Source organism: Cyanistes caeruleus, chromosome 17 (genome assembly GCF_971803275.1).
Source record: "Cyanistes caeruleus chromosome 17, bCyaCae1.hap1.1, whole genome shotgun sequence".
NCBI lineage: Eukaryota > Metazoa > Chordata > Aves > Passeriformes > Paridae > Cyanistes > Cyanistes caeruleus.
The window spans coordinates 1754018-1776830 of NC_141717.1; the positions used below are offsets into that span (position 1 = coordinate 1754018).

Sequence of the window (22813 nt, forward strand, 5' to 3'; positions counted from 1 at the left end):
GTAATAGGTCCTGTGCTGGAGTGGGCTGAGGGCCCTGGGGGTGCAGATTGCAGCCTGGATAAGCCACCCAGTAGTTCAACTCCCATCCATTATTCAAATGTAAGGGTAAATGCTTTCATCTTTTCAACTGGAATGGTGCCACCAGCTCAGCCACCTCCCTGCTGGTCTGCAGGCAAGAGTCCCTGGGGAGGGACAGCCATGGCAGGGCAGAGAGGGGAGCCATCCCCTCTGTGGGGGTACTGCCAGCACCCCTGGGGACATGGTGCAAAGGCTGACGGACAGGGTGGAACTGGGCATGCAGGATATGACCCTGCACCCTCTCTCTGCTCTTCCCTGCACCAGACCTCATGGTCTGGTGTTGTGGTCCCAAAGTCCAGGCACAGTAGATTGTAAAGGATACGGAAGGAAAAAGCCATGTGTGTGTGCAGGGACTTCTGCAGGAGCAAGTAGTGTTGTGATAGGACAAGGGGAATGACTTCAAACTGAAAGAGAGTAGGTTTAGACCACTGGTTAGAAAGAAATCCTTCCCTATCATTCAGAGAAGCTGGGCACAGGTTGGCCCATCCCTGGTAGTGTCCAAGGCCACATTGGATGGGGCTTGGAGCAACCTGGGATAGTGGAAGGTGTCCCTGTTCATGGCAGGGGGTGAAAAGAGATAAGGTTTAAGGTTCCTTCTGACTGAAACTATCCTGGAATTCTGGGATTCTATGAACTGGGACACTCATGGCTTCTGTGAGGACATATCTCAGCCTGACTTCTGCTGTCACAGTGGGCAGCCCCTCTCCCCAGCACAGGACAAGCCAGTGGGATCTCGGTGTTGATCTAGTAGAATGAAAGAGCCAAAGCCCACCCACGTAAACACAGACCACACTCAGCCAATGTCAACATCTGGCCACATCCACACCTGTCAACATGCCAACATCTGGCTCACTTGGCACCTCAAAAACAGACCCTCTGTGATAGGAACTGTTATATGAGACTGCTGCAGGATCCAGCCAGAGCAGGCAGAACTCCCAGGAAAGAACAAAGCAGCTGGCAACATCTCCCACTGGAGGTTTTCCCTTTAATGGTTTGGTTTTTGTTTTGTACATTCGTAAAACTGTGAACAATAAATACTGTGTGATCAGCCCCCAGCTTCCACTTGCCTCCCCAGCCATTTGCAGAGGTGAGGGACACAGTGAGTGACACAGGGAGGGCTGCTCTACTCTTCAGAGGTGCCCAAGCTCACAGCATGGCAGCATCCCAGCTCTGGCAGCAGGATGGAGTCAGGGTCTGGGGACAGAGAGGTGACAGTGTGCAGGCAACATCTCAGCTAAAAAAGGGTGAAAGGCAGCACTGCCGGGTGGTCTGGGCATGGATCTCCTGCTGAAGCTCAGGGCTGCTGGTCCCAGAGCTCAGCTATCCCACTGGTGTCCTGGATCTCTGAGGTGCCCATGTTCAGATGGGGATCTGTTAAAAAATGTGGAATGATGCTTGGAACTGAGAGAAGATGTGGTTTCCAGGTAGACAGAGGTACCTACATGACTTGTTCCTCAGAGGAGGTAAAGGCTGGGTGGGCAGGGAATGATGTAATGGGAAAATGAGACCCCAGTTTCCTGGCTGTGCCTGTGGGTTTCCTGCTGTGATTGGGTGGAGGTGCAGGCATGGAAGAAGGGATGGTGAGGGGAAAGAGTAGGAAGTCCTGAGATATGGGAACAGGGAGGTTCTGGCAGGGGGGTATGGGCTGCCAGGGCAGTGAGGGAGCTGGGGAGAGGTGACAACAGGGCATGGGGTGACAGAGGGGCACAGGATGGCAGAAGAGACTGGAGGGAGACTGGGAGGCTGTTAGGGGAGGGTGATGTGAACAAGGTGCTTGAAATGGAGGGTCTGCTGTGCTGATGGTGTTCTGGCATCCAGAGATGACAACACAGTTCACACCTAGAAAGGCTGGGCAATGCCACCTCCCTGTGCTCTGGGACTGCAGAACTTCCACCTAGGTTCTGGGGTCTGTTCTGGTGGGCTCTTCCCACCTTCCTTTGTGGGACCAAGGCCATGCTGGGAAGCAGCAGGACATGGCCCATCAGGAAGATCTGGAGCTGGCTCAAGAGGGCTGCACTGCTGAGCTGAGCATCTCTCCTTCTTAATGTCCTCCTTCTCCCCTCTCCAGAGAGAAGAGACCAATAATCCCACAAGGTCCTGTGCTCTAAGCAAATTCTTGCAGTGAGAAATAAACCTCTTTGATGACATGGAAGCTTTGTCCAGAGAGCAATCAGGTGAGAAGAGACAATTCTTCATGTTGTCTGGGTCCATCACAGCACTCAGGAGTCCCAGGTCCCACCTGGGGCCTTGCCTTCTTCAGCTACCACAGTGGAATTGTCCTCTTTGGGCCCAGAGTGTGTAAAGCTCCTGGGATACCCTGTGTACATCCCTTATTTGTGGCTTTGCCACTGTCCTCTTTGTCCTGCCTTCCTGGCCCCCCTCCCAGCACGTCTCATTTCAAGGAACAAGCCACCAAGCTGGCTGAAGGCCCTGGGTGCTAACAGAACACTCCACCATGTCCTGAATACAGACTGTGGATAGGAGAGGAACCCCATCCACAAAGGAGGCTTTTCCAGGAGACCACTACAGGGAGGGACTCCAAAAGTTCCAAGCATGAGGGCATCCTGAGGCAGAACAGATGTTTCTCAGAAGGGACAGGGGTACAGGGATGTGTGACTGCCCTGCAGTGGGTACCAGTCTGCCCAGCAGAGTCAGGAGCCCCCAGTGAGCACAAGGGGAATGTGGCCTTTTGGGAAGGCCAGTGCTTATCCCACAAGCAGCAGGCACCTGCCTGGGTGGTTTGATTGCCAGTGTTCTGGCTCAGGGGTGGTTGCTCAGCATTGTTCCAGCTTGGGACAGGCCAAGTTTGTCCCTTCACAGTTGTTTTGGGGGTTTGTGTCCCTTGAGCTCTGTAGTTCACAGCAGCAGCATCCTCTCACCCATTTTGCTGTCCGATGTGCTGGTGTTTGGGAGATTAGGACTAGCAGGAGCTCCTGGGAGCTGAACTCTGCAGAATTTGGGGCTTGGTGAGGAACATGCATCACATCTATATGGGGAGAGAGGGAGGGAAGGTCCTTTCTGTGTGAAGGCAAAAGGAGGACCAGGACACTAAGTGGTCAGTGGACAGGGACAAGTCCCTACAGCCCAGCATTCCCTACACATGGCAAATGGCCCAGGTAAGAGAGCTCAGGACCAGGTGTGGAGCTGGCAAGGTGGGTCCTGTGTTGCACTTGTCATTGACTGGCAGGATGTTCTTGTCCCCACAGTGCAGAAAACTCTTGGCCTCTGGGTCAATCCAGCTGGGCATCTGGTTCCTGGCTGTGACTCTCCAGCCTCCCTGGGACAAAACCACTGTGTCTTTGCTCTGTACAAGGTGACAGCCATGGTCTGCTTGAGCACAGCCTGGACCAAGGCTTGGCCCTCTGTAGTCCCTCCCCTGTCCACAGATAATGGGAACTGGGTTGAAAATGTCCCTGAGTGTCCCTGATGAGAGGGCTGGGCGAGCCTTTTGATGAAAGCTTGGTGCTTTTGGCAGTTTTCTCTTGGTGCCTGCTGGTGACTCCCCTTTTGAAGGGAGTTCCAGGACTGGGGTGCTGAGGCTGGGAACATGCAGAGCCCAGCAGCACTGTCCGTGACACATTGGGGACCACAGGGACTGGATTTTTACACCTGATGGATTCAGCAGGGGGAGCTGCTGGAGCCCCACACAATGTGGTCCCAGCCAGGCAATGATGGAGCTTTCATCCATGGCACAGAGGAGGAGTGGAGAGGTGCGACATTGGGACGGTGAAGCATGAGGTGGTCAGTGAGATCCAGGAATTTTTGAGCAAGGTGGGCTTAGGGGTCAGCATGCAGAGGGCTGTGGACACACACGGCATCGCTGTCGCTGGGGAGGCTGCAGGACAGGGAGCGCTGCATGGCCCGGCAGCCCAGGGGCCCATCCTCAGCGCTGCCGGGGAGCTGCGGGCCCTGCGTGCTGCTGGATCTGCCGTCGGAGCAGAGCAGGACGCTGGAGTCTGCCTCGCACTTGGTGGTCCGGCTGTAGTAGGGCTCCATGACGTGGCGCAGCTCCAGGGGCACGGTGAGGGGCAGCACCTCCGCCTTGATCACAGCACCCAGAGGGGCCTCGGAGGAGGCCGCCCGCAGGCTCTCGGAGCGGCTCATCTTGATCAGCAGGTCAATGGTTTTGTTCTCAGCATCGAGGAGGCAGTTGGGCAGCCCCTCCCCATCTCCAGCCTCCCCGCTGGCTGGACATTTGCTGAGGAGCCCTTGGTCTTTGCCGTGAAGCTTCTCATTTCCCAGGCTCACGTTGCAGGGCTCCTTCTTGGCCTGCTGGACCTTCTCCAAACCTTCCGAGGATCTCTTCACTGACAGGTCCAGTGGCCCCTCGTGGGGTTTGGTGGCTTTCTCCAGCGCCTGGTGGATGTGGTAGAGCTCCCTTCGGATTTTGACCAGCTGGTCCCTCAGCTCTTTTTGCCCAGGGGTGTCCTCCTTTGCCAGGTCAGACAGTTTCTTCTCCACCTCTTGGTACTCCTCCAACGTTTTGGACAGGTCCCCAATAAGCACGGTTGTGGCCTCAGAGCCTGTCATAGCAGAAGACTCTTGGGGTCTGTTCTGCTTGCAGAGGCCATGGTCCAGGGCAGCACCCACAGAGGGAAGGACTTTGCTGTCATTGCCCCTCTCTGGTTCCTCAGGCTGGCCTGTAAGGACATCCGAGTGCCAGTGGTCCAGGGCTGTGGAGATGTAGCCAGGGTTGGCCCTTGAACCACTGCAGAGAAGAAGTGGATACAATTAGCAGGGAAAAAGACAGAAAAATCCTCACACTTATGTCCAGGGCCAGCATTACCAGATTTAGCCAGGTTTCCTCCACTGGCTGCTGCCAGCCTGAGACCCTTCCAGGAGGGGCTTTGGTCAGTGAAGGCAGAGCCCTGGCTGGACCAGCTCCTGGCACTGTTTTCCCAGAGGAGGATGGATCCTGACACACATTATTTCATGGCACTGACAAAGGGAGAGGCCAGTCTGGGGAGATGGTGCTGATCCCACCTCAGCTAGCCAAGCCTGGGTCCCCCCTCTTCCTGGAGCACTGGGGAATGTTAATGACAATGGCCATCCCACAGTCCTGAAAGCCCAATTGCAGGAAATCTGTCCAGCCAGCCTGGGAGCATGGAAAGGGCACATGGAGATAAAAAACCACAGAGATCTTCTCCAGAGAAAGCCCCTCTGGGTGTCAAGGAAGTGGGTTTACTGTGACATTTTTCTTGGAGCCACAGCTGGACTTTCACAACCAGGGGAGGAACTGAAATTCTGTTTAAAGGAGCTGTGCACATTTCTAGCCCCAGGTAAAAGGAAATGTTTGGGAACGTGGCCCTCCTTCTGGGCTTTAAAACCAGAAGGTGAATCAAAGGAATGCAAATGTGTATGTTTAAAAATAGACAACAATTGTTCCAGCAAACCTGGGATATCTGGGGACACAAGAGGTCCCTTCCTGGTGCCTGGGGAACACAAGTCCACCCCACACAGACACCACATCACCTCTGGCCCCATGTGGATCAGGGGAAGTCAAGGAACAGCAAGTGTGACATAGCCCAAGTGCTTGGACGCTTGGGAACTTTTGAGGCCCTGAAGGGCAGGGAGCTGTGCTTGGGTGGGCACTGGTGTGGACCACCAACCTGAAGAGTGCTCAGCTCCCTGGGCTCATTCCATGGATTAGTGGTGGGGGAAACACAGAAACAACAGGATATGGAGATAAACAATGTCAACCTGAAGTGAGGAAGAGGCAGAAAGATCTCAGGCACCTTACCTGCTCTGGTAGCTGTGCTTCCCAGGCATCATCCTTTCGGGTCCTATCAAATCCAGCCCATTGGCAGGGAACTTCCTCTTCAGTGGGTTTCCTGGAGGGCTGCTGGTCTCCAGACAGGTCACCACTGGCAACTCTGTCTTCCTGACACTGCTGTGAGTGAAAGTGCCATCCTTCATCCCCACCACAGTTTGGTAGATGTTAGTGGCTGACTTCTTGCGTAGGTTGCTGAGGCCCAAAGCTGGGTTGCTCTCCTTCTCTTGGGATAGCCATTTCTCCTCTTCTTCCTGCCCAAGCATGGCAGAGTGGCCAAGCTCAGAGCCTGGCTCCTCCCGGACACCTTTGGCCCAAGGAAAACCTGTTTTCAACATGGGAACTTTGAGCAGCCCGGGTTTGTTTGGCTCACTGGAAGGTTTGGTTTGGGGTGGCGTGGGCATGACTGAGCCCACCAGCTGCTGGGGGTCTGGCTTGCTGGAGGACATCTTGCTCTCTGTGGAGCCAAAGGTGTGCTCGAAGAGCAGGGGGTAGTAGAAGCGGGGTAGGAAGGCTGAGCGCTCAGGGCTCTGCAGAGGCTGGAAGTGGGAGGCATGGGGGTGCATCAGCTGGGCTGTGGAGGCCAGGAAGGGCAGCTGAGCCAAGTGAGGGTGTGTTGTCGTGCTGTTGGCCATGGTGGGACTCAGGTAGGAGAAGAGACTGGGGTTTAAAGGGTAGTTAATCCCCAGCAGTGAGAGGTTCAGGCCCTGAGGTTCGTGGTAATCACTGTAGGCTGGAGGGGGGTAGCACGGGATGATGTTGCTGTCGGTACAAGGTGGGGAGACCTCAGGTGTGTTCCTCCTTTGCCCATTTGCCACCAGTTTCCACTGTTCCATCAAGATCCCACCGCTGGCCAGGCATTTCTTTGGCACTTTGCACTGCTTTGGCTTTGCATCTAGGTCAGGGGAGGCCATTTCCCTGCTCTTCATGACATGGTTCTTGAGGGAGAAGACATCTGTGATGATGAAGTCGGGCTCCACCTCCTTGCAAGGCTTGTTGTCCCTCTTGTTCTTGAAGCCAAAGACCAAAGTGTTCACTTCTGGTTCAGCTGAGTCACCTTGACAACCTGGCTCTTCGTTCCTCTCTTTCTTCTCCCCTGCATCCATCTCCCTAAGCAGACCAGCAACATCTTCCTCCTCCTCCTGGAACTGGCCACCTTCCTCACCAGCCCCTTCAGCAGGCAGGATCTCCACCCCTGTCATCGGCTTCTCCTCATGGCCATCCCTGGTGGGGACCTGCTTGGCCCGGACGGAGCCTCCCGGGGTGGCCGAGGAGTCGCAGGTGTCCTGCTCGTCCCGCCGCCCACGCAGGCGGGAACTCTCCGTGTGCAGCAGCCGCAGCTCCGGGTGGAGAAGGTTGCCCTTCTTGTAGGGCCAGTCGGACTCGATGAGGAGGGACAGGGAGTTCTTGCACAGGCTGTACTTCATGTGGTTGTAGAGGTGAGACTTCTCCATGCAGGTGAAGGGACACTGGAAGCATTTGTAATTGTAGGGTTTGCCCCATGGCCTCGGGATGTAGTGAGGCTTCTTTGGCTTCCTCTCCTTGTGCTTGTAGACTGAGGTCAACTTGCAGCCCCCGTCGTCCTTGGACATGGTGGAGACTGCCTGGAGATGGATCCTGGTGGAAATGGAGGGGCACAGCAGATGAATCTTCCCACACTTGTCTGGGAAGCACAGTGTGCCCTAGAAGAGGGACAGCATGGAGGTGGTGAGCCTGCAGCCCCCAGGGAGATGGCTCTGCTCTGTGGGTACCTCCTGGCCCCACAGACTGGAGTTACTGGGACCTCAGTATGGAGCTCCCAGTTTGAGATTTAAACCCAGGACAGCGATGGAATTTTTGCCCAAACCCTGCAGGTATGCCTGTATACACTGATCCCATTATTGACCCTCTTCTCTCAAACCACCCCAGAGGAAAAGGAAAACAAACACTATTAAAGGCGTTGGAGCTAAACCACCTCAAAGTGACATTGAGGTGCCCAGGTGACCTGCCTGGCCAGCCAGAGCCTCTCTGGGGCAGCCCCAGCCCAGCTCAGGGACCATTTCCCTGCTGAGGGCAGGGGATAAAAGAGAAGAGTCAGAAGCCCCAGTACCATGCTGCTCACAGACTCATTTGGATTTGCCATCTCCTGGGGTATGGCAGTGCCAGAGCCTACCAAGGTGTTCCATGTGGATGTGTGATCCAGTGCAAAGAGGGCAGTGGGATGGATGAACTGAATGGGAGAGGCTGCAGACTGACTGCCTGTAACCTGCTGTTAAAGCTGCTGGAAAAGCAGTCCAGCCTCCCTGGCCCTGTGGGACTGACACCATCCTGTGACAGAACAGGGATAATCTGGCCTGGAAAACCAATTCAAGCTAAACTACAGGTTCCCCACTCCCAGGTGGTGCCAGGATCAAAATGTCCAAGCAATATCCCTGCAGGACCCTGGCACTGGGCTTCCCTGGGGACAGCAGTGTCAAGCCTGTCCCACAGCCTGGCCCCCACCTGCTCTGAGATGGGCAGGAGGCCCAGCCCCCCAGTCCTCATCTCACAGAGGAGCCAGACCTGCACAGGCACCACAGTCATGAAATTAAGCTCCTTCACAGATGGCCAAGCAGTCATGGGGCACCCAACACTGATGCAAATGCCTGTGTCACCCCTCCAGATGCTGCTTTGCTCTGGAGGGACTTGCCAGCTTCTCCTGGGAAAAGAAGCAAATTTGAAAGCTCATTCCTGTGTGTCGGGCTCATTCTCAGGGGCCAAACCTTTCCCCATGTATCAGGTCCCAGGGCAGAGCTTCTGCCCCAGAAACCCTGCAGCCAGGCTGGTGTGCGAATGCAGAAAGGAGAAGCAGCTCCAGATTGGCACCAATTTGGCAGCTGGAGCCATTTGGGGAAAAAATCTGCTCCCTGGCTTCTGGGAAGAAGGAGACAAGATTTGGAGGATCGGAAGGGAAACAGCATGTGTCTCTGCAGCTTTGGGCAGCGGGGTCAGGGAGTTGCCTGGGGACAGACCCAGGCTGTGGCTCAAGAGCCTGACAGCCCCTGCAACGTGCCCTGCTCCCCAGCGGCCTGGAGTGTGCCTAGCCATAGCCCACATCCTTCTGCACATGGTCTGGGGGGCTTCTCTGCAGGGCTGGGGGGTGACCATTGCAGCTCCCAGGGCAGGGGGATCGGCACAGCAGTGCCAGGGGGCTGGGATCAGAGTGGGATGGGCAGGGAAGGGGCTTCTGCAGCATCACCACACCAGAGGATGGGTTGCCATGTGGCCCCATGATAGTGCCCACCTCCCACAGCTGGATGGAATTTCTGCTGCTCCCCTTGGTGAGCCCCCACCTTGGGGCTGAAGTCCCATAGCCCTGTCCTTTATTTCCTGATCATCTTGTCCCGGTACACAGGGATGCTCTGGCTGCAGCCTGCAGTACCAGTGGCCCTGGGGACAGTCCCACCAGCCCCATGCCCAGGCCATGGCTGTGCTGGGCTGAAGGGTGTTCCTGTGCTCTGGTTACCCACTCTCCTCACCACCTAGGGGCACCCCCTTCCCCTGGGAGCACCGTGAGAGCGTTTGTGTGATAAAATCACCTGCATTGAACCGTTTCAAATGTCTTTCTGAGGTTTGACATCAAACAGTGGATTATCTCCCACCTGCCATGGGGATAGGGAATGAGCTGTACTGTGGCTTTCCCAGGGGCAGGATGAGCTGCAGGCAGGGCTGGAGGACACCCCCCTGCATGCCCACGTTGTGGGCTGAGCTGGCAGTCGACCCTGCCACTAAGATCTGCTCATGCAGAAAATAGGCAAAAATGTCCCCTTGTAACGAACCTGCGTCCCCTGGGATGTGGAGAAGAGCCCCGGGGGTGCAGCCCTGACCTGCAGCAGCCCAGGCTGATTTCTCCCATCACAGTGGGATGTGCAGGCAGAGCTTGGGGCCTCCCACCTGCAGGTTCACCTCAGCACTCCCAGCCCGCCCGTGGGGACATGCTGGTCCTTCAGCCCTCAGCCACGCTGTGTGTGCGTCACGCCTGTGAGCTGTGAGAGCTCCACACACGCTGCGCTCCCAGGGGAGCAGAAGGGATGCAGCAGCAGCTGGGCAGGATGGAGCCCCTCCGAGCATCACTCCCTGGCTCCAGCCACTGAGCCTGGGGTGCCCTGAGCATCCTGGACCTGCTTGTCCCTGGTCCCCTGCCCCGTGTCACCCTGCTAGAGGGCAAGAAACCAAGAGTGGTGGAGCGGGGAGCTGGGCGCCTCGGCCCCGCTGCGATGCACGTCGCCTGTTTGCAGGTCAGTTGAACAAACATTTGCTGTTTATATGCCAGAGGCAGATTAAATCTTTGCTGGAAGACTGGAACTGGTTGTTCCATTCTTGCACACCTGATCCTCCTCCTCCTCCAAGGCTGCTGCGAGAGCTGTTTGTTCCCCTCCTGTGCCCAGTGGTGCAGAGGATGGCAGAGAGATGTCCCGTGTAGGGACAGGCAGCTTGGCTGCTTCCACATCCTTAATGCTGCAGAGAGGAACAGCAAGGGAGCAAAAGGGGAAAGACCAAAAAGAAAGAATGGGAGAGAGTGGGGAAGTGCCCTGTGTGTGAGCCAGGCAGGCTCCGGCAGAGTGGAGACATCCCCAGAGCCGGCTCAGGCCCTGCAGAGCCGGGAGACAGGCGTTGTGGCTCCTGGTTGCTGAGCAGTTCCCGCACCAGCAGATCTTCGTGGTCTGCTGAGTCTCTCTCTGCCACAACACATTATTTCCAGTGGGCTGTCAGCTGCGGCGGTGGGGGCCGTGCCTGGGGGCAGGGACCGCGCACCTGTGCCTGGGAATTGCAGCATCCCCGCTCTCCTCCCCGGGACTGCTGAGGGGAGAGGGGCACGCTCCGATGGAGGGAGCAGAGTGGCACGGGGAGGAGAAAGAGAAGGAGAGACAAAGGGAAGGAAGAAGAGAGAGATGCCCACAAAAGAGATCTGCAGTCCCTGGTGCTCCAGTACTTAAAGAATCCCAGCCTGGTCTTCAGGCACAGGTATGCAGGGAAGGACACAGCCATTGGGGCAGCTGAGCCACGGCACCTCAGCTCATGTCTCAAATAATGACCAAAACTCAATTTCCATGATGTAGGATGAGCATCTGCAGTACTGCTCTAATTTTCCTAACCCATCAGCCATCCCAGCAGCCCAGGTGCCACTGGGTGCAATACAAAGAATGCACATCCCCACTCTGAATCTGCAGGAGCTTCTGTGGAAACTGTGGAAATGTTTAGCCCCTGAAGCTGCTGCAGCAGGGAGTTCTTGGCATACCACCCAGAGCTTCATCCTCCAGCTTGTGCCCACAAGTCTCATTGGATGGCCCCCCAATTCTTTGACTGGTAGAAGCAGCAACCACAGTCCCTGTCCACCCTCCAGACACATGTTTCACCACCACACCCCCGCTTCACCATCTCCTTTCCAGTCTGAAGCTGGACACAGGGCCAAACCCTTCCAGATCCCATCCCCTTCCCTGAGCCTGCTCCTGGCGTGTGGCAGCCACTTGCAGGAAGGGGCTCAATCCAGTGGGTTTCCTGTACCAATATAAACCCTCTCCACCTATAGGTGGGCGTGGGAACTTGCCCTGATCTGCTTTTGCAGACTCCCAAGAACTTTTCTGACTGGAACAAAGACCCCATCTCTCAAACTGATGTCCTTTCTTTGCTGCTGACCTCCAAGTGCTCCAGTGCTGACTGGGAGGCTGCCAAGGGAGCTGCAACGCTCCCATGGAAATTGGCTGCCCTCAACCTTTCCCAGATGGCTGTAGGACATGGCATGGAGAAATGTGCTCAAGAAAGGCACTGAAGTTCTTCTCCTGTAAGTGCTGTTGTGATGAACCTCCTGCCTTGCACTTCGTCCTGTAGCTGAGGATTCTGTGGTCTCTTACAAAGCTGGTCCTATCCTCCACAGCTGGGATTTCATTGCTATGAAATCCATGGTTGGCCCTGCACACCAACCAACAACCTCAGGACAACTCTCCCCTGCTCCTACATCCACCAGTTTCTTCCTTCCAGACTGTCCAGGCCACTCATTTCCCAGGGCTCAGCATCACTCGGGGCTGTGTGGCCCTGGCATTGCTGTTGGTCATGCAGGGATGCGTTGCCCTGGTGACTCTGCCAGGACAGGACAGTGTGGAGCAGAAGGATGTCCCTTTGACGGGATCACACACCAACCCCACAAACCTTCCTGCTCCTGCCATTACCCGGCCTCTGCCTCTCTGGAAATTCCCGTGGGGTTTTATCCCGTTTTCCGCCGAGCTGTGGCTGGAGCAGCCGGGCAGCTCCGTGGGAGGGCAGCGCTGGGGCCGGAGCCTCTGATCAATGCAAACCACTTTCCCTACACTGCACGCTTTTGCCGCAGGGGCCGCTCGCCTATTAGCGGCTATCGGGTCCCTTTTCGTTTTCATAGCCTGGAGTTGTGTGATTTGAGCTTTTAAGCGTTTATCGGAGCTGGGATGAAGGCAATTGGCCATGGCAAAGCGGCAGGCACCCGGCAAGAGGAGGGAAGCGTGGCTGGTGGGGCTGGGGGCTCTGCACCTCCCCAGCCTCACCCTGCACAGCCGCTTTGTGAGGGACTGTGTGAGCGCATCCCACCTCTTCTGGGTCCCTACATCAGCAGCTTTGAAACTATTCCCACCTCGAGCTGTGCCTTCCTCCAGCTTGATCTCAATTGTTGCACCAAAATCTCTTCCCCAAACCACGTCTTCAGAAGAGCTGGGGTTTCCTATCTCCTCCAGTCAATCTTTCCACATCTGCCCACTCAGCACATCTTCATGTCCAGGGCCAGAGGTCAGGCCACGTCCTGTAGCTCAGTGTGGCTCTGCTGCTCGGAGGGTTCTTCATCACCACTTCTGTGTCTCCATATGTGGGCTCACCAAACCGTGTGCTTCACATCCCAGGGGCAAGACAAAGTCAGAGTCATGGTCTACAAATCTGACAGCATTTGGATTCCCAGCCTTTGGGTTTCCAGTGTTTGGAGGGATCTGGAGTTTCTGGTTGGGGAAGCTTAGCTCTCTTCACAGGTCGATTTTGGTGAGACCCAAACCCCAGCCTGGACATGGGGTGGGTCCATCTTTGTGAGAATTGCTGCCTTTGGATGTGCAGGTTGTCTGGCATCTCCTGCCTGGCCTTGGGGTGTTCTTCAGCCAGATGATGAACATAATACCTGTAGTCACAGCACCTCATTTTCACAGACCTCCCTCATTTTGGGTCAAATCTTCTCCCATTTGTGCACTTGTTCAAGAAGTGTTGCTATGTCTCTGACCTCTCCTCTAGCCTCCACCCACAAAAAGTTGGCCTGAAGGCTCTCTGTGGCAACCCCAACACCCCGTGAAAAGCATTCAGCCAAGTGGCAATGGGCTGGAGTCATCATCGTCTGCCTGTGACACTCACAGCACAACTCACAGCCTCCTTGAGAGATGAGATCAGGCCGTCACAGCCTCCAGGCTACTCTCCAGAGACGTGAGGGTCCTGCACCGCAAAAGGGTTTCCTCCCACAGCCTTTCCTGCTGTGAACCCTTCAGGGAAAGAGGCAGGCTGGTGAGGAGATATAAGACTGTCTCTCCACATTATATCAACCACCGGCAAAGCTTCTGCCTCAGCCCCACTGTGGGAGCTTCCTACATCTTCCTCCACCTCCACTCTACCTGCTAATGGAGCCCCAGGAGACCACAGGCTCCCAGCCATGGAGTCAGCAACTCATTGGCAAAATGATCTCCAAATTTGTGAAGACATCATCAGTGTCCAAATGGAAATGTGCAGCTGGATAGAGGGGAAGGTGTCCGTACAACTCAGGAGATTCAAGAGTGTGGTTTTCACACAGGGATGTGCAGAGGAGGTGGTGTCCAGGCTGGTGAGCATGGGAAGATTATGGACAGCTGGAGAGAACTTGGGGGGCTTAAGAAGTGTGTGCATCTGAAAGAGGAATGTAGGTCCAGCCATCCTTTGTGCTAAAGTCTGTGTCATGCCTGTAATGTGCAGGGCTTTCCTGTTCCCAGAAAAAAATCCATACCTTCTTCCAGTTTCTATGATCTCTGAAATTCCTTTCCCCACTTAAAAGTTTCTCCTTCTCCTGCTGGTGTGACGGCTGAGGATGGATCCCACGCCTGTGACCACCTGCACTGGGAGGTTCCCTTTCAGCCTTCCATCTGGAGGACCCCTGGGGATGGTGGCAATCTCCAGGAGCCCTTTCTGGTCACAGGCACCTGTTGGCTCTGCTGTGGCACACCAGCAGCAGTCTATGACAGCAGTGTGGGGCTCAGCTCTGCTCTGATTACCAAAATCTGCTTCTCCCACCCACCACAGACCAAACCACAGGAGTGTCCTCAGTGTGGGCACAGATGTTAGAGCATCTCTCTGCCCACACGAGCACAGATACCCAGCCTGGGTATGGACAAGATTCCACCTCCTCTGCCACCTCCCCTGCAAAGCAATCAGCTCTGCCATACACTGAGATGCATTTAATCACCCCTTGACCAACTCAAAGGCTCCCTGAGGCTCCCCAGACTTCTACAGCCCAGTTCCTCATACTAGAAATGTTCTCCTCCACTTCCTTGGACAGCTCAGGTTCCATAAATGCCCTGGAAATGGGAATGATAAGAAAGGAAGGAGATCTACACTTTGCTTTTCCTGGCTTGGCAGAGCCCAGCTCTTTTTGTGTCCTCTAAGACACACCAAATATGGCCAAAAGTTCCCATATTGGTACAGCCTTGCTCACACCCTGAGCTCTCTCCCACCTGCTGTGCTTGTGTTTGCTGCTCAGGTGTTCTGCTCCACCAAACCACTCTCCATCTTGCCACCAGAAGATGCACCTTCTTGCAGTTCAAACCCACCTGATATCCTTTGGGGACAGGAAAGAGAAGTCTTCACCCCTCCTCTGCCCCCTTCCTGCCTTGCAGCCCAGGTCTCTCCTGCTCCTGGATGTGTCCATTGCTGAGTCCTCACTTGTGCTTTGCTACAGGAGAGGAGCTTCACACAAGGACATCCCAAGAATTTCTCTCACCCTTCTCTGTCTCCATTCTTCCTGCTATCTTCAGAGCCTTTCCCACCCTTTCCTCTCTTGGTCCAGCTCCTGCCAGTCAAGATTCTGGCTCTGCTCATGTCTTGGATGTGGCTCCTTTCCTGCAAAGCTGCTTTTTTAGCCCATTTGCCAGGACATGCCCTTCTGCAGGGAGTTACTGCATCCCACTTTGCCATTCCCTTTCTCCAGGGAAAGGAGAACCTTGCACAGCCCATTGAGCCTGGCAGTCCAGCCAGTTTTTGACCCACCTTGTCTTTACATTTCCAGTTTGGCCATGAGGACACTGCAGGAGACATGTCAGGGGCCATGCTAGGGTCCCTTAAACAGGATCCCTTTCTCTCCCTCCCCTGTTCCAGCAGCCAGTCCTTCCCTCACACTGGGCAGTTTTGCTGCTCTGGCAAGATTTATCCCCAGTTAATTCACCCTGGCACCTTCTTGCCATCCTTGAAGACGGAAAGGACTTCAAGGAGGGCTCACAGAGCCCAGGATTATGTCTGGTTCACTCTGGGTGCTCACTGATGGGTCTAAGCCATGTGTGCTGCAGGGCCAGGGGCCATTGTGTCCCTGCAGGGACCTCTGCACATCTCAGCAGAGACTGGGGTGGAGCTAGCAGGACCCACAGCTGGCCCTCTTGGGGCTTTCTCACTTGGCTCAGTGTCCCCAGGGGCTTGCAAAGCAGAGCATTGCTGGTGGCAGCCACCCAGCCCTCATTTGGGATCACCTTACACAGCCAAAGAACTTTGCTGAGTACACCCTCAGCATACAGACCTGCCAGCAGACACACTCAGTCTCTGTCTCCCTCCTAATGGACTCTCCTGCCAGCTCAGGTGGGCAGGAGAGGGCAGGAAAGGGGACATCAGGTCACAGGGCACAGACTTCACGCACAGCACACCCCTTCATTTTCTTGGCTGCAATGCTGCTCTCCTGGGGTAATCCCCAAAGATCCCCCCTCCCCTAAGTCACAGGACAGGTCCCTTTTTAGCCAAAATATGGCTAAGATGGGCCCATGATTTCAAGCACTCCTAGAAAAGGGGGGCTGTTGCAATGCTGGGGCCCGACCCAGGAGGACGTGGGTTTATCCCTGCTCTTGCCTGCCAGCTCCCAGCACTGGCTCCAGCAATCTGGAGCAGCATTTGGAGGCAGCAATGGATGGAGCCATTTAAATCATGACAAGGTCTAACCAGCCACCAAGGAACTGATGAAGGACTCAGTGTGTTTAAGGTTAAAGCCAAAAAATAAACTTGACAGGGGGGGCTTGATATGCAGTTCTGGCAGTGACACTGGTGCAGTTTTGTGACCACATCCATTAAATCCAGCCCACTGTAAAACCCATTTAAAAATGGTCCTAAGTAGGAACATCCCCTGCTTCTCCCTCCCTATCCTTAGGGGAGCACAAACAATTCCACCTGCTAAATAAAAATTTAAAGGGGAAATGGTCCAAGGCTGGTTGGGAGAGCTTGGGAATAGCAGAGGAGTTTTAGAGCACAAAAGCTGGTTGGGATGGACTCCAGCGAATGTGGAGGAGCTCTGCCAGGCAGAAGCCTTCTCCCAGGGATGGGACCCCCTGGCACAGCACCAGCTCACGAGGACACCCATAGAGCCTTCAGGAGAGGAACTCAGATTGTTCCTGGGGAATATCCTGCTCCCAGCAGAGAGGAGGGAGGAGGCTGTTCCTCAGGGAACATCAGGCAGCACATCACACCCTGAGCACATCACACCTCTTTGCAGCCTCTTTGCAGGCAGATTTCTCTCCAAAATACATTTTCATTCGTATTTATTATTATTATAATTATTGGTATTGTTATTATTACCATATTTATTCTTGGGCAGGAAGCTCTGCAGTGCTGTGGGCTGACCCGTGGGCAGCAGGCACCTCTCTACCCTCTGCCTGGTATTTGGTGATTGTGTTTGGTTGGGCTTTCCATGCAGATCAAGGGTGGTGCTGCCTTTTGGGATCCTCCCTGTGCTTCCAGCTGCATTGCACCCCAAAAATGGGCTGAGCTGCTCAGCCCCTGGCCCGGCCGTGGGCAGTGCCTGGGCTGCAGCGTGGGGACAGGAGCAGAGGGATGCTGCTGTAACTGCGGCGGGCAGGGAGCACTTGGCCACCAAATTGCCCAGCGAGGTCTGTGCTGGCCAAGGGATGACCAGGAGGAGTAACAAGGGCCCGAGGCACAGCCACCGGGAGGAGACAGGGATGTTATTAGCTGGTGCAGGATGCAGCTCGTTAACCTGTGCTGTGCCACAAGACGAGGTGCAGTGGCCGTGCAGCCGCGTTCCTGCACACAGGTCCTGCTGTGCCAGTCCCCGGGATGCCGGTGCAGGAAGGGCTCTGTCAGCATCCCCCTTCCAAACCGGGGTCCCCCCACTGCCTCTGGGTACACCAGCGCTCTGAAATTCCTTGGGATCTCCAGGAAAGAGTGAGAAGACCTAAGGGAATGAGAGGTGACACATCCACAACCTCCTCTCCCAGATTTTCACCGAGGAGAACCCAAATTCTCGCCATGGAGGAGGAGTGAGAGCAGGGCAGCAGCATCCAGTGGGTGCCAGAAACTTCTCCCGTGCCAGTCCCAGGATTTTCCACCACCCTGGTGCACAGCTGGGCCTCACTGACCTGATTTCCTTACCTTTTTTCAAGAAGCCCCTGACTGCTGTGAACTGTTCCTTGTTTTGTGACCTTTTGATTTAATTGCCAAAATACCTACAAACACGCATTCCCTGGCGTGAGGAAGTATATTCCTAGTTGACACCATTAAGCATCTCAGTAACTCACCTCCTCTGGCAATTCAGCAGCTCAGTTTAGTTTTCACTTCCTTTAAGAAGGATTTAGAGGGGAAAAAAATATGGATAACAAGCACAGTACTGTCTTACTGTTAAATTTCCCCCTTCCCCTGGTTTGTATTTTTTCACAATTGCAAATACTCATTACATCTCTGAACCTGCAGAAAACCATTGATCTTTTTGATTATTACCCAAATTAAAATTAACCTGCCCTCCGTGTCCTCCCAGGCTGGTTCTCTTTTTATTTTTCAGTGGGGAAACAAGTCAGACCTCTGCAGCCACCACACGGTCACGGGGAAAGCATCCAAAATCCTCCCCAAACTTTCTATTGTCAGGGACTCGCGTGAGCAGATCCCCGGTGAAGGCAGTCGGGTGTGTCATTAGGAGAGCAACCCAAGCAGAAAGGCCCCATATGACCTCCCCGGTGCCGAGTGCCTTTAATAATCAGGAGTTACACGGCTCGCAAAGAGCGGGATCAAAGAGCATCACTCGGGAGCAGTCGGCTCGGGTTTGCACATCCCCGCTGCGGGTACCGGACCCGCTCCCGGCAGAGCTCTGCCTGTGTGTGGCACAGGGCTTCCCTGGGCACCGCCAGACGCACGGAAATTTATTTGGGAGAGTGCAAAACTGGCAGGAGCGGGCAGCTTTTAACAGGGGATTGTTTTCCGCTCCAGGTCCGTGGTGGGTTTTGTTCCCTGCCCAGACACACAGTGAGTCCCTCTGCTGCCTCCAGCTCCTTCCACCCTCCGCACACCCCATCCCTCCCCAAAACAGATTGAAATGTCAGGACTTACAGCTCGGCCCCCGTCCCGGCTGGGTCCCTGCTCAGGGCCGGGAGGCTGCGGGAGCGGGGCGAGGGCTGTGTCCCCCGTCCGGCACCCAGCGTCCCCAGAGCCTGCCGAGGCGGGGGCAGGTGATGTCCGAAGCCACTCCTGAGCATTTACAGGGCTGTTTGCAGGAAACATCAAACTCGGGAACAGAAGCGCCAACCCAGGAGTCATCGCCCCCCCTCTCCGTCCCTCCCCACCCTCTTGCTTGGTCTCATTTGTACCGATTTGCCCCGCAGGCTTCGCGCTGATTTGCCGTGTCCCTGGCAGGGCTTCGACCGGGGAGGGGGAGCGGGAGCCAGACGGGGAGCGGATCGGGGGGAGCAGCCACGGGGAGGGTGGTGGGGACCAACAGGAGCCTGGCTTGCCAAAAGCAGTTCAGACCTAGAAAAAGCTTTAATGTGCACAGACGGAGCAGGCTGGGAGCAAAACCAGCTGGGCTGGAAGAGAACGTGCTCGGCAAGAGGCTGGTTTGGGGCTGGGTGCGTGCGTGGCTCCGGGCTGGCTCCTTGCTCCAGCCCTCAGCTCCCGGAGGGAAGGCAGAGAAGGGAGGGGAAGGTTACATGTGAAAACTCCCCTTCCAACATCAACTTTCCCTATCGACCAGTGATTCGCAGGATGCCAGCCTGGTTTTCTCCGGTATTAATGATTTACCTGCTCCAGTCACCACCCTTGCCCTGACAGCTCCTGCACCACATATCCGGCTCAAGATCCCCCTCTATGCCACCAGATGGGTCCCCTCGAGCTGGGACAGTCCCACCATCATCCCCACCCTGTGCCCACCCTGGAGCCGATGCCATCACTGCCGTGTCGTGCCCACCCTGCTGCCCGTGCCCTGTATGGGCTGAGCACCATAAGGCACGGGGAGAGACAGAAACCTGGGGTGATTCGGAGCTTGGGTGCTGCCCTTCTCCCTTTGCAGGTCCTTTTCTCCTAGAATGAGTCCCAGACCATCCAGCTGGGGTGTCTGGCACCCACCAGGGTGTTTGCCCTGCTTGGAAGGACTGTGAGAAGCTCACAGTCTTGAGACTCTTATCCTCACAAGAATCTCCTCATAAGATGCTGGATCCAATCCAGACATCTGCACGGCATTGTTTAATGCAATTCCTTAAAATCGGACCATTCCGAAACCTCCTGATGCTCTGGGCCAGCTCATCTCTTTGGGGCCAAGAGAGGACACCCTGTGTCTCCCCTCACACCTCACCCACCAGCTCCCTGTCGCCCATCCATGCCCTCGGTTTGTTATTTTACAGGGCTCTGGTGCGGGTGCTGAAGCTCTGGATCCCGCACCGGGCACGGCACTGTGGGCACCCCGTGTGCCATGAGGCGGCCCTGGCTCTGCTCTGGTCCCCGGAGCGTGGCAGGGACACGGCCCTTCCCGGGCACTCCGCAGGCAGCCGGCCCCAATCTGCCGTGGTGCGGGGCCACCTGTGCTGGCTGCCCCCGCCATCTGCGAGGGGCGGCCCGGGGGGCGGCTGCCATCCCCCGCCGGCTCAGCGAGCAGGGGACAACTGCGGTGGGGGCAGCGCGGCTGCCTCGTCCGTCCGGGTGGATGCCGCTGCATCCCGGAGGGGGGGAGAGGAGGGGAAGGGGGCAGCCCCCCCCGCCCCCCGCAGGTTCCTGCTGGGAGCTGCTGCCGTGGGGTTTGCGGGGACATTAGCGGGGACACTGTGCACCCCGGCCGCCCCGGCTGGCTGCAGCATCCACTCTCCGCTCCCCCTCGGTGTCCCGTGGTGCAGGGACAGAGCTGGATCCCGGGTGGGTTTTTGGGGGTGGCTCGAATCCGGACCCCCTTGCACTGAGCACATGGCTGAGCATGGGGACATCCCATCCCCTCCTGTCCAAGGGTGTCCCAGGGGGAGCAGCCAAAGCACCCCCGGGAGCCTGCTGGCACGGAGATGTCTCTGCCTCCTGCTCGCGTTGGTGGCAGCCACCATCCTCTCCTCTGTCCCTGCTCAGCTCCAGGAGCATCCCGAGAGCTCCCGGCCGCGGCCGGAGCCCACCGCGTGTCGGGAGCCCTACACCCGCCGGAGCCAGGCACCGGCAGGCTCATCCCAGGAACCCCCCGGGCGCGGCGGCTGCGGCTCTTCTGCTCACAGGGGAACGTCGTCCTTTGACGAGCCGATAACGGAGCCTGCCCTGCGCCTTCCTACAGGTAGCCGGAAAGTTTCATTCGTCACCGGCTGCTGGAAAGGTCACGGCGTCCTCCTCCCCCTTCTATTTCTGGCCCGTGCCCTTTCCCGTCAGCCGGGGAGCGCTCCCGTGCGCTGCACCCCGGACGCGCCGTCTCGCTGCGGCCGCGTCCCCGGCGCTGCTCCCGGGGGCGGTGGGAGCGCCACAGGGAGGATGCTCTGTGCCTGCCCACGCCGTCCGGGCTCTTCACGGACCAGAGAAACCCCTGCGGGGCGGGGGGAGCCGTGTGCCATCGGCTCCACGGGGAAATAACGGGAATTTGGGGATGCTGCGGGAATCACCGCGCTGCGGACCCGGAGGAGCTGGGTCTGGCCCCGGGTGTCACAGGCACTGCTGCAGCGCTCGGTGCTGTGCCTGGAGCGGGCTGCCAGGGATGCAGCGGGGGTCCGGAGGGACCCCGGGAACCTCGCCCAGGGTCGGTCCCTCCGCACAGACAGACACACGGACAGCTCTCGGCTTCCCTGCGCAGGCTGGGCAGGCGCCGGTGATGGGAAGGAGAGTGACGGGAGCATTCCAGCGCTGGGGAAACACGGGCTGTGCAATGCTCCCGGGTCTTACTGCTGCCACCCAAAAGTGATCAGCAGAAAGGGAACACCCCTCACTGACAACAGGAGACCCAAAAAGGAGATTCACGCTGAAAACTGCCCCTTGCTCAAACCCTGCAGGTTCTTTCCTAACTGTGAGAAATACCCAAACCTTCATCTAAGCTCTTCCTGGGGACCAGGCAGGATCAGCCCAGGGATCCACCAGCCTTCCCAGCCGCTGTGGCCTGGGATCACCCCGGACTCAGCTCTGCATGCGTGGGTTGGCTTTCAGCCGCACAAGGAGCCCGGGAGAGCCTTTGGACCCCAGAGAGGGACCCCTGTTACTGCTCACAGCATATCCTGGGAGGGCTGTGAAGCCAGGAGGAGCTGCAGAGGAGCCCAGCTTCCCTTTCCAGCCTCCCGTTTGCCCAGGCAGATTTGCACCCCTCACAGTACAGAGCCTTTTCCAGCTCTGGGCCAACCTGAAGAAGGTTGAGAAAAGCCCCGGGGAGCTTTTTCATCCCTCTTTGTTCATGGAGCAAAGATATTCCCAGCCCTGAATCTATAGATTGGCCCTTAAACTACAACAATCTCCGGGGAGCAGAGAAACAAACGTAGATTTTGGTTGCGGTTTGTTGTGTTTTGTAGTTTTTTTCTGTTTCTTTTCATACGCAGACAGTCTTTGCCCAGGAGGGGTTAGCATGAAAAATGCATGTGGGGATTGGGGGAGCGGGGGGAGTGGGAGGAAGGAGCTATCGATCAAGTATCTCTGAAAGCCACACAGCTGTGCCAGCCCCGCCGCCTCTGCCAGCCCTTCCCGGCGCTCCCGGTGCCGGGCTCGGTGCCTGTCCGGGGTTTGGGATGGGGCTCCTGAAACTGCACCCAGGACCCCCCCTGGAGCCCGGAGAGGAGCCCTGCTGCAGTGATCAGATACCTCTGCCAGCCTTTTCCAGCAGCGGCAGTGCCGGGCTCGGTGCCTGTCCGGGGTTTGGGATTCGGTGTCAGGAAACAGCCCTGGATCCTGCAGGGTGATGGGATCCTCCACAATCCCTCCCCGTGTGCGGCTCCCTCCATCCAGGCTCGCAGCTCCCTCCTTGCCCCGTGGCATGTCAGAAACGGGGTCGGTCCCTTTTCCCCCAGATCCAAAGGATTCTCCTCCCAAGCCCCACAGGACCATAAGGAGGATGTGTGGAAAGCAACAGCTCTGCCCTCTGTACCTGACAAGCCTCCTGCCCACCCCACACCTCTGTACCACTCTAATCAGAAATAATCATAATGATTGCAAATTATAATGATCCTGAGCCTGATGCAAACACGGACACAGCCCAAGTTGTGGGGTGGGCTCCCCACAAGCACAAAGATGGGTAACCCAGCCCACCTCCTGAACCTCCTGGACCAAGAAGAGCAAGCTGAGGCATCTCCAGGTCCAGCAAGAGCTGGTGCTGGCAGGAGATCAGGGACACAAGTCCTGCTCTCAGCTTAGGAGCTGTGCTTTGTCTGGTCCCAGCAGAGCTCCTAGCAGGGCTGCTGGTTCCTGTGAGTGCCCTCTCAGCTGTGTCCCTGAGAAACCCGGGGTACAATCCCTGGATCAGGGCAAGGCCCTGCAGGGGTAAAAGCTTCTCCTGATGGTGCTCATCGAGTT

The 22813-nt window shown here is 56.6% G+C and overlaps 1 protein-coding gene across 2 annotated transcripts; it reads right to left on the reverse strand.

The window, feature by feature from the left end:
- Window positions 1-1043: 1043 nt before the first annotated feature.
- PRR35 (proline rich 35) lies at window positions 1044-18599 on the reverse strand. Of its 2 annotated transcripts, XM_086854205.1 has the most exons (4): window positions 18430-18592; window positions 8316-8329; window positions 5819-7530; window positions 3795-4786 (listed from the first exon to the last, which is right to left on the reverse strand). In XM_086854205.1, exons 1-4 carry the CDS (start codon window positions 18590-18592, stop codon window positions 3856-3858), a joined length of 2820 nt encoding a protein of 939 aa, XP_086710331.1. In that variant the 3' UTR covers window positions 3795-3855. The 2 variants fall into 2 exon arrangements, with proteins under 2 accessions (XP_023792206.2, XP_086710331.1); XM_023936438.2 differs by lacking the exon at window positions 8316-8329 and having other exon boundaries at window positions 1044-4786; window positions 5819-7465; window positions 18422-18599.
- Window positions 18600-22813: the final 4214 nt, after the last annotated feature.